Source organism: Rhipicephalus sanguineus, chromosome 10 (assembly GCF_013339695.2).
Source record: "Rhipicephalus sanguineus isolate Rsan-2018 chromosome 10, BIME_Rsan_1.4, whole genome shotgun sequence".
NCBI classification, from domain to species: domain Eukaryota; kingdom Metazoa; phylum Arthropoda; class Arachnida; order Ixodida; family Ixodidae; genus Rhipicephalus; species Rhipicephalus sanguineus.
Window position 1 is genome coordinate 85,576,120 of NC_051185.1, and position 14,700 is coordinate 85,590,819.

The 14,700-nt window shown below is 46.1% G+C and overlaps 1 protein-coding gene across 1 annotated transcript; it reads left to right on the forward strand.

The window, feature by feature from the left end:
* Window positions 1-2,474: 2,474 nt before the first annotated feature.
* Window positions 2,475-6,467, forward strand: LOC125760016 (uncharacterized). Its single transcript, XM_049419590.1, has 3 exons — window positions 2,475-2,815; window positions 3,645-3,987; window positions 6,006-6,467. Exons 1-3 carry the CDS (start codon window positions 2,529-2,531, stop codon window positions 6,327-6,329), a joined length of 954 nt encoding a protein of 317 aa, XP_049275547.1. The 5' UTR covers window positions 2,475-2,528; the 3' UTR covers window positions 6,330-6,467.
* The last annotated feature ends 8,233 nt before the right edge of the window (window positions 6,468-14,700 follow it).

The following is a 14,700-nucleotide window of genomic DNA, read 5'->3' on the forward strand; positions in this document are numbered from 1 at the left end:
TAGATAGATAGATAGATAGATAGATAGATAGATAGATAGATAGATAGATAGATAGATAGAAGTGCTCAAAGTGTCTTCGGTTCGCTATGAAATGCTTCCTTTTTCGTTCACACGTGTGAAATTAATGTTATATGTATCTTGGCCCATTTCCAGCCCGGATTCCAGGTGTTGTCGTTACTTCAGACACGAAGCATTCTGAGGCAATGTCATGATTTGCGGTGAAATATAATTATTATAGCATCTGCTAAATACGTAAAACCTAGACCTATCATCCCGGATTTTTGAAACATGAAATGATTTTAGTTCCCTTTATTCGCAAACTTCCACTTACCTTAAGCCAAACGACGGGGCCTTAATTGGGCACCGTTGCGAGAGCAAGAAGTTGAAAAAATGTAGTTTCTGGCCCGCAGCCTTTTGTTCAGGAGTGCATTAGATGCGCTAGTTATTTCTCAAACAAATTATCAAGTGTTGCTTCGGAAAGAAAATTTATTCATTCATTCATTCCTTCATTCCAAATTCTTCCTAATGCCTGTTCTCAATATCACTGAAACTGTATCTTCTAGTACGTTGTCATTTTATTTGAAGTATTCGAATAACGCCTTTCCATAGGCAAATACAGGGCACCGTACACTTGCTCGTTTGAACGCCAGCGCCACGCTTGTGCTCTTTTGAACCAATAGTTTCACAGCGCATACAACGAGGACGAGCAAAGAAGAGACACACAGCGCTCCTTTGAACGGCGTGGCGGCCGGAGCAAATCATGTAGGCAACGGCTTCGCGGAGTGGATTGGCGTCTCCTTCGAGAGATGGTGCCCCACTGCGTGCAGCACAATGCGCAGCTTGGCGCCTAAGTTTGTAATTCGGGCCTGTTGGCTTGCCAATAGGATGCACGATGGCGTGATCTTTTATAAACATGCAACGCATGTGTATAAACACAATACGCATGTCGCGAGAGTCAACAATATACTTGCACACTACAACCCACAAACGCTAATTCTTTTAATGAACTTAGCTGGGCAGATTGGTATTAGGTGAATGCTTCCATACTACTAGAGCACAAGCACTACAGAACAAGAGAAAGGACAAGCGCTAGACATCAACTAATTTTTATTCGACATAAAGCACAGAATATATAAAATCCCTTTGCGCATATGCTGGTGCCATGTCACAGACAGTTTTTCAAAAGGAATTTCACCGCCGCCTATCTGTACCACCCACATTCATGTGTTTTTTGCTTGCACAGATAGTCCAATTCCTTTTTTCGACAATGCAATGGATGGAGTGCTGACACATGCCTCACCCGCCCTGTGTATTTCAAGAGCCTCAATTACCTTCTTTTCACTTTCTAGCCCTCCAACATGCATCACAGAAGTAGTGTCATATGCCGGGATACAACATTCGCACATTTTGCAGTGCATCGTCAATAAACCTCCCCCTGCTAGTGACCTAACAGCCGTAGGACGCTCCCTGAGCCGTTCATTGACGCATCTGCCGGTCTGGCTTATATACACTTTGCCGCAGACAAGCGGACTGGAGCACACGACTGCTGTTCTACAAGCTGTAAACTTCGATTGGTGTTTCATAGAACACCGCGGCTTCTCAGGTTCCGTCACTGCGGAGCATAACCTTGCCAGCTTATTTGGAGCCGTGAACAGCGCGCAAAAGTGTGGTCTTCGCGTCCTGTTCACGGCACCTAATAAGATGGCGAGGTTATGATCCTCAGTGACGGAACCTGAGAAGCTGCGATGTTCTAGGAAACACCATTCGGGGTCTCCTCGCAGCCGCCGTTGCCTTTCTCTTTCCCTAGTGTTCTGTCATTGTACCCTTTTCCTAGTATTCCTTCTCGCTGAAGCACTCCGTACAAATGCTTCAGCGAAGCTCAAACGTGCGGACACGGTGTTTATCAATGGGATGATACCGACGGTTTATTAAAGCTTTTATCAATTACTGGTTACCTTCTAATCATATTTTGTGTTTGCTGCCCGTCTGTTGCCTTCTTTATTTTTATTGAATCAGCAGTGAGCAGTGGATTTGCGCAATTTCTGTGGCACATATCTATCACGATGAGTTTTTGTTGTACTCATTTATACACACCAAGGTTTTTCCAGTCGGCTTAAACAGCTTTGCTGGCAAATACGAGAACGTCCGGCCAACCCGTCAAAAGCTATGAAAATGCGGTCTCTGGCCCCAACCCTTTTTACAAGACCGCTTGACCTACTCCAGTTACTGCCCAAATAGGTTTAACGAATCATTGCTTTCAAGTTCTTAATCATTGTTCACATTATCATGGTAGCCTGCAGTCTTTTTGCCCTGATTTTTATCTGTCGGCATTTGTTCCATACCAACCCGCCCGATTCAAAGACGGTCGCCGCGAGGTATCAGTTCTTCAAGTGCAAAATTCGCTATTGTCGTTCGCTTTATGGCTTTATTTGTGTATCACTTTCGCGGTCTCTAACTTGTCCCTGCAGGTGAACAGCAGTCTGGGAACGCTTGCGTTCTCCGTTATAGGCAGGCAGAGCGCCGGCGTGATGGAGCCCTTCTTTAACATCATCCGCCAGCTCAATGTTTCCTCCCGTCTGGACATCTCCTGGATAGACCCTAGCGGCGCCGACTTTGCTGATGGCGTTAAGTTGTGCGACACCAGCTCGGCCTTTTGTGAACTGAACAGGCGGGCGACCGACGACGCCACGGTTCTGCTGAATGCTGTGGCCGACAGCCGCACCAATCACGAAGCGAAAATAGAGTGCAGCTACCTCATGAACCATGCTGTGCTTCAAAAGCTGGTCGATACCTTGGCTGAAACGAGGTTCTTGAGGTATCGTCATTTTACGCACACGCTCTAACTGTCGTCTTGCAACAGGCTCAGTGCTCTTCAAGTTTATTCGCAAATGTCCGCTTTTCTTCAACTAAGCAATGCACACAATGACGGTGTCGAAATGCGTATTCAGAGGTCCAGTAAAGAGGGTACACTTTTTTTTTGGCGCCATCATCACTTGTCCAGTGTTAGTGCAGTAAATTACTCAAGTAACAATGCCCAGAAGGGGTTTCATGCAAGTTGGTTGCGAGTTATCACATCGTAGCAATGCTGTCTTCGGTAAACATGAAATTAACTCTTCCGCTACCGTTGACGGGTAAAGTCGTCATGAGATTCTGCAATAGAATGACCGATGAAGACTATACTCGTCAACAAACATTGGTCCCACATGGAAGTGATGAAGACTACACTCGTCATACTTGTTTCTTGACGCTAGATGGCCACACCTGTCTATGTTGCGCCAATTGTGTCTTTACTTTCATTGTTTGCCATCTTTCATTGTACTGCCACGCGGCGAAGGCACCTTCGAGTTATCTTTTTTATGCGATTAGTGAAATCAAGAAACCCCATTAATTTTAAAGAGTGGTACCGTTTTATTCAGAAACAAAAGGTCTACAAATTAAACGACAAAACTTTTGCGGTAATTTTGGCATGTTTTTGTTGTTTTATTGCGGTACCCCGAATTGGTTGAACAAAAAGAATTTCTAAACAGCGGGCTAAGCTGCAGCGCAGAGTCTCTGACCTTATGCGTTGCCAGCGAATGTTAAATGCCCGACTGAGTTCTCCTTTCTCACTGAATCCCTGGTTAGTGTTTTCTGTTTCGGTGCAGAGACTTGAACCTCAACACCGATCTACCCGGAGGTGACGGTGCCAGCCTGCTCAAGGCGCTCGCGCGTAACGGCAGCGTCCGTGTCCTAAAGATTTCGAACTTCGCCTTCAGCGAAAGCGTCATCCTGTCGCTGGGCCAACTGATCAGGGACAACCGGTGCATCAACTTCTTCACCATTTACTTGGCGGACAACAAGGAGGGTGCGAAGCAAGTGCGGCCAATCTGCCGCATGCTAGGCGTGTCCATTCTACGGAACCGCGCGCTCGTATCTCTCGAAGTGAAAGTGGGCGGCTACAACTACGCCAATGAATTTGCCATCAAGGCAACTCTACGACGCAACATGGTGAGCTTCCGCTATCGATGTTGGCTGTGCTTGCAAGTATTTTCATAACGATGCCTTGAGCGTACTGCGTACCGAGTTTCAGCCAGTTACCCACAAGTATCTCGTCTTAGCTCGATGATTGTTGAACAGTGACGCTGTCTTTGATTATGGTCAGGCGGATCGCGTCCGCGGACAAAACGAGTGCTCTGGCGTTATACACTCAAAGAAGAAATCGAGTATTTAGGAAATATTTCTGCCACACACCAATGTTAGTAATCTGGCTTGCTCGCGTTTCCTTTCTTGAAAACCCGGCTCTCGTCACTTTTCTATCAACAATGCTATGTCACGCTGATAACGCGCGCGCCGTTCGTGGCCCGGAAGTTCCGGGACCGTGGTGATAACGCGAGGAAAGTACGTGAGGTCGATGACGATTATAGTTGTGTGGCAGCAATACTCCACAAATACTCTATTTTTTTCTTATAGTGTATGACAACTTCATTGTCGTATAGTGCCAAAATGTCATGCAGGTGCATATATGACATCACTTCTGGAAATACTGTCATGTCATGATGAAATAATGCTTTCGTGACATTCCTTTTTGTTCTGTGGTTTACTCTTTGCTTTGCACGTTTTCATCAGAGGTGCAATAGTCCTTCCGCATACGCGGCTGTCGCCCAGGGGATCCTTTGTGCCTAAGCAACATAGTTGAAAGTTGACCGTCTTTCCTATCGGTCCTCTGCCCCTTTCGTAGGTGGTGTTCATAAATTTTTCCGCCGCTCATCCTAGTAGTGCTACACAGGAAATGGGCCGCCATGCCGACGCCACTCGAAAGCACCTTTCTATGGACGGCCGCTACCTACAATAAATTTCAACGCGCATGCATCACTTAAACAGCTCTCAAAAGAAATTCTGCGTAGATTTCCTTTTAGCACGAAAACATTTTATGCTGGGGTCCACCACGGCTCCACTAACGTATTTCCGTCATGGATATGACGTTGTAACATATATATTAATAGCTGGCAAAGAACAAATCTACACGAAAATGTTCCGTCGCCGGGAGTCTAAACTACGACTCTTCGCTCCGCAGCGCGCGGTGCGAACCGGTACGGCCAGAGACGGCACGTTCTTTAGCGTACTAACGGCGAGCTATTTATATACACCATTTACCGTTGGTGGTACTCAGAGATTGGTGGCATTTCAGCGTTTTTTTGTTATCACTAGTGAGATGGCGTGAAGGGCTCCATGGGCGCGCTTTAAGGTCGTCGTGCAGCGCGCTGCGATGCGCGCGTGCCTCCACAGGGCGTGATCACTCGTGCGCGCGCGCTTATCTCGTGATGGGGGGTGGTGTACGTCTTGTGCTCTCAACGCAAGTTTGCGTTGAAGTTACAGAGAGCACGAAGGCCAATTTGCTCACTGAAGCGGCCACTTTTGCGAGAGGAGCCCGCTGCTCACACACAAATAAGTTACAACTGTGACAGATAGTTCACGCTCATCCTGAGTACACTTGTGGGTTCGTTTCGTACGTCCTCCATTGTGTTTGAGCAGGGCGCTCGAACTGTCGAGCTGTGACAGTTGTTAGTTCACGCTCATCCTGTGTATGTTCTTTTCTGTGCGTCCTTTCTGCTCGAGCTGCGCGTTGCGAGTTTCGAGCTGGCTGCCCCCTTCTTCGCGTGACATTACAATTTGTGGCTACAACATTCATTCCTTCGCCATTGTGTCGAAACAATACACAACAAACGCTAACTACCTCTGTGAAGACACCTTTCACTATCGTGTTATACCGATTCATATGACAAAGGGATCAGCCATGTTTTTCGAGCAATGCGCTTTTTTATCACCAGAAACGAATTTTACTTCGCGTGCAACTCTTTGAGCGCTGAAAGGCGAAATGAAAATGCGTTTTTCAAATCCACGACTCCAACCACTGTTGAGCTGAACGATCTGAACGCATGCGGTGGTCCTCTCATGTTTGTTTCTCCAACGCTCGAAGCTCTAGTGTACTTTGTTCAGGCCACTAGAGCAGCTTCTTCGATACGCAGATGAACGTCCACCAGGCCGCCCGCTTTGTCAACGGCGCCGACGAAAGGAGCGCCATTGTGGCCTTCGAAGAACTGCAAAACTCGTACTCCCTGACGAAGGTGCTCATCCAATACTTCACCATGCCCGAGGAAGATGCACTCGCGATGATACGCGATGCCCGCACTCGGCTCGCTGCCGGCTACTTCACCTACACTGGCGTCGTCATGCGCAGCGTAGCTTGTGAGCCAAACCTCGAAGAGCGACCCACTCTGGAAGCACTCGGAACGAACCTTGTTGCGCGCGTTTGCAGTTATCTCAACCTGACCGATGTGGGCCAGACCTAAAGGACCAGAGCAGGGATTCTCGGCCCTGCCACTTCCATGGGATCTGGCTCTCTTAACCCAATGTCAGCGTCCCTGCATCCCGAACATTGGGTGCCTTCTTCTTTACAGACTTTTCGGAGCTTGAGTGCGCAACCTCCAATTGAAAATCACATGTTTGGTTTTGAAGCTTTTTCACTAAGCCCAGTTCTCAAGCTGTACAGTTTCTCTAGTGAATGAGTAACCTACAATTGTCAGACGGACACGGTTATACATTTCTATAGCACACATTTACGGTTTTCTTTTTACTTCTGTGAAACTGCATTTCTAAACAAAATTGTGATATTGGATGGCTGCTGCCGACATGCTCAAAAAGTGTCAGGACTCTAAGTGTAACTACATCACAAAAACCTGTTCAAAATTCCTTACCGTCCTGCTACTATGCCATACTAAAACTTGTTTCACTTTTACGATGTTCACTACGCTCATTCTGTATCGCTGTACCAAAATTTTTCAGCTCATTTTAGGCCTTTTTTATGTCATCACTCTTCTGCCTTCACTCTTCACTTCATAACTTTTCGTTTAGGACACAGCAATGAGCAAGGTATGAAATCGGAACTGCTTTGTTTTTATAAGATCCTACTTGAATGAAACATTTTTAAGCGTTCTAATAAAATTTTGTGTCTATCAATGTTCAGTGTTTCACAGTATTTAGATGCCACAAAAGCCAACCTCATACATGCGAGATATTCATGAAGAGACATATGCGATACAGTTTCCGCGCTATAGTTAAGGCGCTGTTATAAAAACAGTACCATTACTTAACCGTAGTGCAAAAAAACTTGCAGGTTCCAAATTGCTTCTTCATCCATTACCATAATCCACCATAGAAATGGATTGTCTTTCATCACAGTGGGGGACATCTTGAAGGCATGGTGGGTGGTGTTCTGTACCCTCCAAGCAAGAGAGCAACCTTTGCTTAGGCGTTCAGTAGTCTATACTGAACCAGGACAGAAAGGAAGAAGTTAATCACATCAACAGACGCCAGGGTAGACGCGTCCTCCTGCTCAAATATGAATTACCGCGTGCAGCTATTACCGTGAATTGCTGCTCTTTGGTTCCCCATTATGGATGGTCAATTGCACACAGACGCATACGTTTGCCATTTGCTCAGAGGGATGAACTAATTGTGCATTGTCTGAGGCGCACAACAGCACCAATCTTCTTTCCACCGTGTACACTACAATATCCGCCAATATGATAGAAAACATTCCGTGGTTATAATGGATTGTAGCAATGAATGATGAACAAATCTTCGAAAGGGTTCTAGCAGATACGTTCCAATTTCGGAATTGAATATACTGGTGAGGGAAGGATCTGTTTAATTAAAGGATTAATGAAACAGCATAGTGATCAGATCGCTGACAGTCAGGCGAATGTTCTCCACGCGTAGCTCAGCTTTTCTACCTTCGCTTCGTCTCCGCCAAGATGCACAAAATCTTCCTCCGGCGCAGGCGAGGCTTTGCGAGCGAGCTAAGAAACCGCTAGGTGCTGATGCTTCAGTATCTGCAATGATAGTGCTCAATGGAGTCACATGAACCACATCTCTACCATGAACAGCAAACAGGAGGTCAAATGCGATCATGTTCTCGTCACTCAGTTTGTTGGGTATGGCGAACGGGCCTCTCTCTGTACGTTGAGATGAACTTGCCATGCGAGCCTTTCATTCGATTAGGATTCCACAGTTAAATTATGTCGACTGGAGCGAAAAAGATATGTTCCGGGAGCCATAGCGTGCCTTGGTTGCTACTTACGAAGAGAGTGTTCAAGAGAGCCACTAGAATCGCCTGTTCGGCATGTAATTCTCACTGAAGCAAAGACTTCGTGCGGGGAAAAGGTAATACGGTACAAATCGGTTCTGTGGGATTCGGCAGAACTGATTTCCTTGATGTGTCCATGTACTTCGAGTTGTCGTCAAATTCGCCCTCGCGCTGCCCATTGCTAGCTTCCTAATTAGAGCGATCGTTCCGAAAATACTTTGGTCTCTGGTTCGATCCCTCGACCAGGTCTAATTTTTCGGCAACTAAGAAGCTTTTCTTCTGATAAATCCGTATGCATTTCCTTGGGGCTTCGTGCTACAAGCGGGTGGTTGTCATTTTCTCTTTCTTAACCCTTCCACATTGCGGGCACAGTTTCCTACAATATTTACTAGAGGGAACTCGGGCACTAGTGTCTAACGGAGCTGCAACGCATGGCGCTGCAGCTAGCATGGGAATGATAGGTAGTACACGGATGCGTCTGAACTTCGTTCTTTCGGCTCCATTTGGCTCCGCGTCGCCTGCATCCGCTTTGTCGCAAAGCGCAGTTTAGCAAAAGTCAGTAGTTCCACTTCACAACTTTAACCTTTTTAGGCTCGCCAATTCAAATATTGTCACGGAGCTCACAACGATCTATTTTAATGAACGCTAAAACACAGAATGAACAAAGCTACAAGTGCGTTCAAAGCCGTATGCACGAAGATTAGGCAAATTTGTGTATACTACCCATCATTCCCATGGCGGTGGAACGATCGCAGTGCCAGAGTTCCCGCGATCTAGTTGTAGGAAACTGTAGGCTTGCGGCATTCGGAAGATTTCATATACATGCACATAGAGCACTAGTAATAAAACATAAAACTGTTAAGAGGATGAAGTGTTGCCACTTCGCTAAACGGAAATCGAACTATTTTCTTGCCTATTGCAATTAGTAATGCTTTGTCTGCGTAAGCAACATAGACATATCTGGTGTGATGCATTTTTTGTGAGGCACCCCATGTGTTCGCCACGCGCTGCAAGATAACCGTGGAACAAAAAGTCTATGTTTCAGGATTCGTGCCCAGATTTTAGATATTCTGGATATTGATATCGACTTGTTTCTGGAATTACTACGTGAATTGCCTTTCAGAAATGACCCATATATCAGATACGGAAAATGCCTTCTTTGAAAAGGGAACGTTAGTTGACACAGAAAATAGCACCGCAAATAAAGAGCATATTGTGCGTAGAAGTAACATATTTGCAAAGGGTTGTGTGCAGTTGCTTACACTGAATAAATCCCTGAAAGAATATTTTGACATAGTATAAAACACGTTGAACAGCCTACTGATGGAAGATCACAGAATTTTTATACGTATAATTTTTTATAACAGCTATCCATTCAGGAGGCAGTGTGTTCCAAGTCTTGGCACCATGAAATCAAGCACTCGTTGACCGTACGTGTTACGAGTACCTGGTAGGTTGAAATTTATAATTATTTCTCTCCTTCTATTTCGAATGAATGCAATGAACAAGCTTTGTGACAATTACTGATTTCCGCGTAAAGATTGTTAATCAAAATGACAACTTTCATTTTCCATGCCAAAGAGAATGGTAATATGCCGAGTCGACCCAAAAGCATGCAGTTATCATCATGTAGCCTTGTGTATCTCATAATACGCAAGACCCTTTTCTGTAACTGAATGATGGTATCTAAGTATCTTTTATATGTTCTAGACCACGATTCTGAACCGTATATGTGACAGTGAAATGTCGAAAAGTACACAATTTTATGTAGCCCGCCTTTCGCCGATTATCCAATTTTAAGTATGCTAAGATTAAGATATTCTGTGCCTTATAATATATAATAGCAAGCAAAAGCTAATTTGGCGTATATACTATACACACGTGGTCTTGAGTTCAAGTTGCAGCCTAAATGCTCCATGTTGTCCATCTGTTCTCTCCGCAATGCAGTCCAACTAGGGGTGGCGCACTGCGCGATTCAAGATGGCGGCCGAAGGAGGGTCAACCCGGGGATGCTATCCTGGACTTTCGCCATTTTCTGTATAATTTGATGTAGGCGTGACGTGTTGGTGACGCAATCACATGAATTGCTTGCGCAACGTGACATAAAGGGGACACGAAATACGAAGAAACGCGCAATTAAGTGTCATTTTGTTTCTTTTATTGTTAATGCAACAACAAAATTATAAAAAAGGAAAGTGAAGGGCTTAGATTTAAAGTTGTGAAGCGGACGATAGTGTCTGACATTCAGCGCCATTCTTGGAGATGAGCGACGAAGCCATAATAACCATCCTAGCGTCGACATTGCCGTAATCGTCAATGTTACCGTAATCGGTACGACGGGAGCTGTAACAGACGCTGACAGAGCGCCTTAACCGCTTGGGCCAGCAGCAGGCCGCCGCCAGAGTGGCGGCGGCTCTAGTGAAGTAAGGTGGCGGCAGCCCAAGCCCTACGTGCGGAATCGCAGCTTAATCAGGCAGGCTTGCGTTTTACTCGGATGGTCTTGAAGTTTCAGCTATGCACATGCTTACTGCAGGAGAAACAGGTGGAGGGCCGTTTGATTTGGGGATGCACGTTTCGGCGGACGGTGCCCGCATCTTTAGATTCGCGCGTTGACTCCGTGTTGGACTGCGGCGGCCCTTCGTTCCCAAGGCTCGCGGCGACCAGAAGCGCTGCCTTAGTACCTAGATTAGGAGCTGCGCAACATTGCAAGTATCATTCATGCAACTTCTGTTTCTTCTGTATTTTTTTTGCGGTGGCAGTTCAGTGTCTAGTTTATCTGAAGTGATGTGACAAATAGCCCAAACGCGAGTTATGCTATTTAAAGGTCTCCGATGCGCGAAGCACATTCCTGAACTGCCGTGGTCATTAACATTGTGCTGTATGTTTTGCTTAGGATGTGTATAGACCACTGTAAATAAAAGTTACACTAATGTAAATATACAGAAGCCCAAACAATAACAGTTTCGTTTGATCACCATATATAATGCACGATCAATTGAGCCTAGGCTAATCTCAATCCACAAAAGTGATACATCCCCGAAGGTGTTTTTTTAGGGGCGAAGCTCCTTAAGGCGGCACCCGTTCGTCCTTCGTAGTCGTAGTAGTCGTAGTGCGTAACCAGTCTTACGCTTTGACCTCCAAGGTGGTGCCGGTGGGAGATTTTTCCTGTGCGTTGTTGAACAATAAAAAATTCGCAGCGTGCGCGTTAACTAAAAGCCGAATTCTTCTGTCTCTCATTCCCCATTAGCAGCCATTGGCATGTTCCAGTAGGAAACGTTAGTAGAAGTAGAAGTGTAAGTGTTAGCTAAAAGCCGACTTCTTCTGTGTCTCATTCCCATTAGCAGCCATTGTTTACCTCCAAGGTAGTGCCTGGTGAGATTTCTCCTGTGCGTGATTAAACAATAAAAATTTTGTTCAAAACGCCGTTGATTGATGAAATAAACCAACGAAAGACGCCAGATGTTTTCTAAAAGGAAAACGAAAGAACGCCAGATGTTTCTAAAGCAAAACGAAAAGACGCCAACTGCTTAACGAAAGACGCCAGATGTTTTCTAAAGCAATGGTTTTCTAAACAATGAAAATTCACAGCGTACATGTAAAATAAAGTGAGCTGCAAGTCGTCATAACTCATCGAACCTTTAGTATAAACGCGCCCGATCTCACGTCGGTGATGATGTACTGGGCAGAATTCACGGAAGATTCACGGTTTACCGATGAACCTCCGCAGCTTCGCCCACTCATCATCATTCACTCCGTGGATATGCTGTGATTTTTTTTATTCGCGTGAGTTTGCCCTGCGGCATCAATACATGTTACACAAAATGGTGCAGCTGTGTTTCCTCCATGAAGTCCAGGAGGGACCTATGGTTCGGACCGTATATCCATAGCTGCAGATCCGGTGGCCTGGTGTGCTGAAGTCCTGCACGCCGCAGGTGGCTTAGACGAGCCGCTTGTAGCCCAGGGCATGTCCATAAGAGGTGGTTCAGGTCCGCGTCCCGCACCGGCGCAGGACAAAATGGGCAGCTTGAAGTTGTGTCGGTGTAGCCCCACTTAGCGCGGATTGAAGGTGTCACAGCCGCACTCACGCGAACTCTTCGGAGCGATACCTCCTCTTGACGAGTAAGTCCACTCGGGAGGTCATGACCACGCGGAGGTATGAAAGCTCGCGTGGTGCGCCGAAGATTTTCTTTGTGAATGTCCACAGTGTCAGAAGGTGGCAGCCGGAGCAGAGGTAAGGGGTACATGATGGTTACAGGATGGCATGCGGCATCTGCCGCGGCATGAGCCAGAACACTAGACCGGCGAATCCAACATACTCGAGCAGAGCATGGATAAGCTGCAGCACAACGATGAAATTGCACTGCTACACCCACAGAAAGGTCTACGCGACGGAGTGCGCGCACCGCTTGCGTCGAGTCCGTGTAAAGGATCACACTTGATGGGTGTTGCATCTCGACGAGCGGTTGAAGTCCGGCAAGACCATCGCAGAGGGCAACTAACTCGGCTAGTACGGATGTAATGGGGGTGTCTAATGCAGAGGAGCATGTCTGGTTGGTATGTGGTTGAGATGGGCACACTAAGGAAGTGTGCAGTATAGCAGATGTCAACCCGGCGTCCACATATGCTCTTAGGTCAAGTGCCTGAGGTGCCAAAGATAAAGGGCCGAGCGGTGTGCACCTTGAAATAGATTTAACATTCACTTCTTGACGGATACATCCAAGTGGCTTGTTGGTGGTCACTTGGCAATGATCCCACGGTGGCACTGACAACGTAGGTTCGTCAACCAAAGGGGCTTTAGGGTTCATGTAATTCGCTAGGGCAGCAGCCGATGGGAGATACTTACATGTTGCTTACGACACAGGAATAAGAAGCGCATCATGGCTACTGATAAAGAAAATGGATTCTATTTCACGCAATTTATGTTACTTTGCACTGGCAGCACTAAGTGCACATACTCCATGAAAATAGGTGTCCTTTTTGTAGATGTCCTTATTTCAAAACTGGCTGGCACAATATTAGAGGCGTCCTTTGTTGTTCTTGGCAGCAGTGAATTATGAGACAACGATGTAAATAACGTGACAACTTGAGTGCTTTTTATTATTGCAAGGACGAAAGATACCATGGCTGCTCAAGAGCTATAGAAAAAAACAAGTCGATTTCTGCAAAGCACTTGGAAAATCATTACAGAAGAACGTGATTTGCCTCGCAGCACACTGAAATATCATGCATTACTCTTGCATGGAAACTTTTATAGTGCACAACAGAAATTAGGACAGAAAGCAGTGACATGGGTAGAGCTTTGTGTCTGGGTCGCCCCTTTGTGGCTGGTTCACTTGATGCGCTAAAAATGTTTACATAGATTTCCAAGAAGCGCAAGCTTGTGCCCAAAATGTACGAGTGGCTACTACGTGAATAGATCTCTTGTACAGCACCTGCGACACTCGTTCAGCCATCATAGGATGTGAAAAGTCTTTCACTGGGTTCCCAATGTGAATAAAGTCCTGAAAACAACGCTCTGGAATAGCATTTGAGGTAGCATGCACTGGTGCAAAATAACGCAGGCTTTATCCAGAGTTACTATGGCCTCAACAAACTAGTCTTGCTAGGATTTGCTGAAGACATTGAGCACGATTTTGCCTAACTACCAGGTTCAATTAGGAAGCTCTCAACGAACCGACACAACGAAGCTTCTGTCAGAATAAAAGTCCTGCAAGAACACACATACAGGTGATATGGATAAGATCAAACACAAGGCAAGCGGCTAACTTGCCGTGAACAAGGAAGCAGGTTTTGTCATTGTGCAATTCCTCTGAACATAAGTACGGATGGTAGGTACAGGATCGCACTCAATACAAGTAGCTACTTTGTCATGAGAAAAAAAAATAGGCTTCTTCTGTTCCATGTTTATGTGCACATCTCGCAAGAATGTGAGCCCCATCACATGCAGGGATGCCTTGGTGTGAACCACTGCAGAAGGTAATCCCGCCTGGTATATGCCTACAGTTGACGGATCGTCGCTCTTGTTGTTGTAAATGTCCGCTTCATTCGAGTTCAGTGCCAGGGATGTCGTTTGGCTCGGGAAGCTTCTTCCGAAAACCGAGGTTATGAAACACCACGCAAACTGCGACGATCTTTGACGTGAAGAGTGGGCTGCAGTACAGTGCTGTGAACCTCTGCAGGCACCAAAAGCGGGCTTTGAGGACTCCAATCCACTGTTCCACGACGCACCGCCGTGACGAGTGGGTGCGGTTGTATCGGGCAGCAGGACATCCCGCAGGATATGCTCCAGGCATGGAGACAAGCAGTCTTGGCTGCAGCGGGTATGCACTGTCTGATGATGATGATGATGATGATGATGTGCCTCTACGCATGGCTCATACCCACACTGGGAAATTGGCCAAGAAATGTTGATATGATTTTTTTATAGTTACAACTAATGTCGTTGTTGTTGTTGTTGTCCTCTCCTCGTGGCACATACCCAATGGAGGGGGTCGGCCGAGTAGTTGGGGAATTCATGCTATAATTTCTGCATGGTGTGACTCCTTGTTACGCTATTTGTTTTTAATTATTGAATT

What these genes read in the sequence shown, in the direction of transcription:
- LOC125760016 (XM_049419590.1), top strand. Translation starts at nt 2,529, where the DNA reads ATGGAGCCCTTCTTTAACATCATCCGCCAGCTCAATGTTTCCTCCCGT. An exon ending in GCTGAAACGAGGTTCTTGAG is followed by an intron (nt 2,816 to 3,644) that starts GTATCGTCATTT and finishes GTTTCGGTGCAG; the next exon opens with AGACTTGAACCTCAACACCG. An exon ending in CAACTCTACGACGCAACATG is followed by an intron (nt 3,988 to 6,005) that starts GTGAGCTTCCGC and finishes TTCGATACGCAG; the next exon opens with ATGAACGTCCACCAGGCCGC.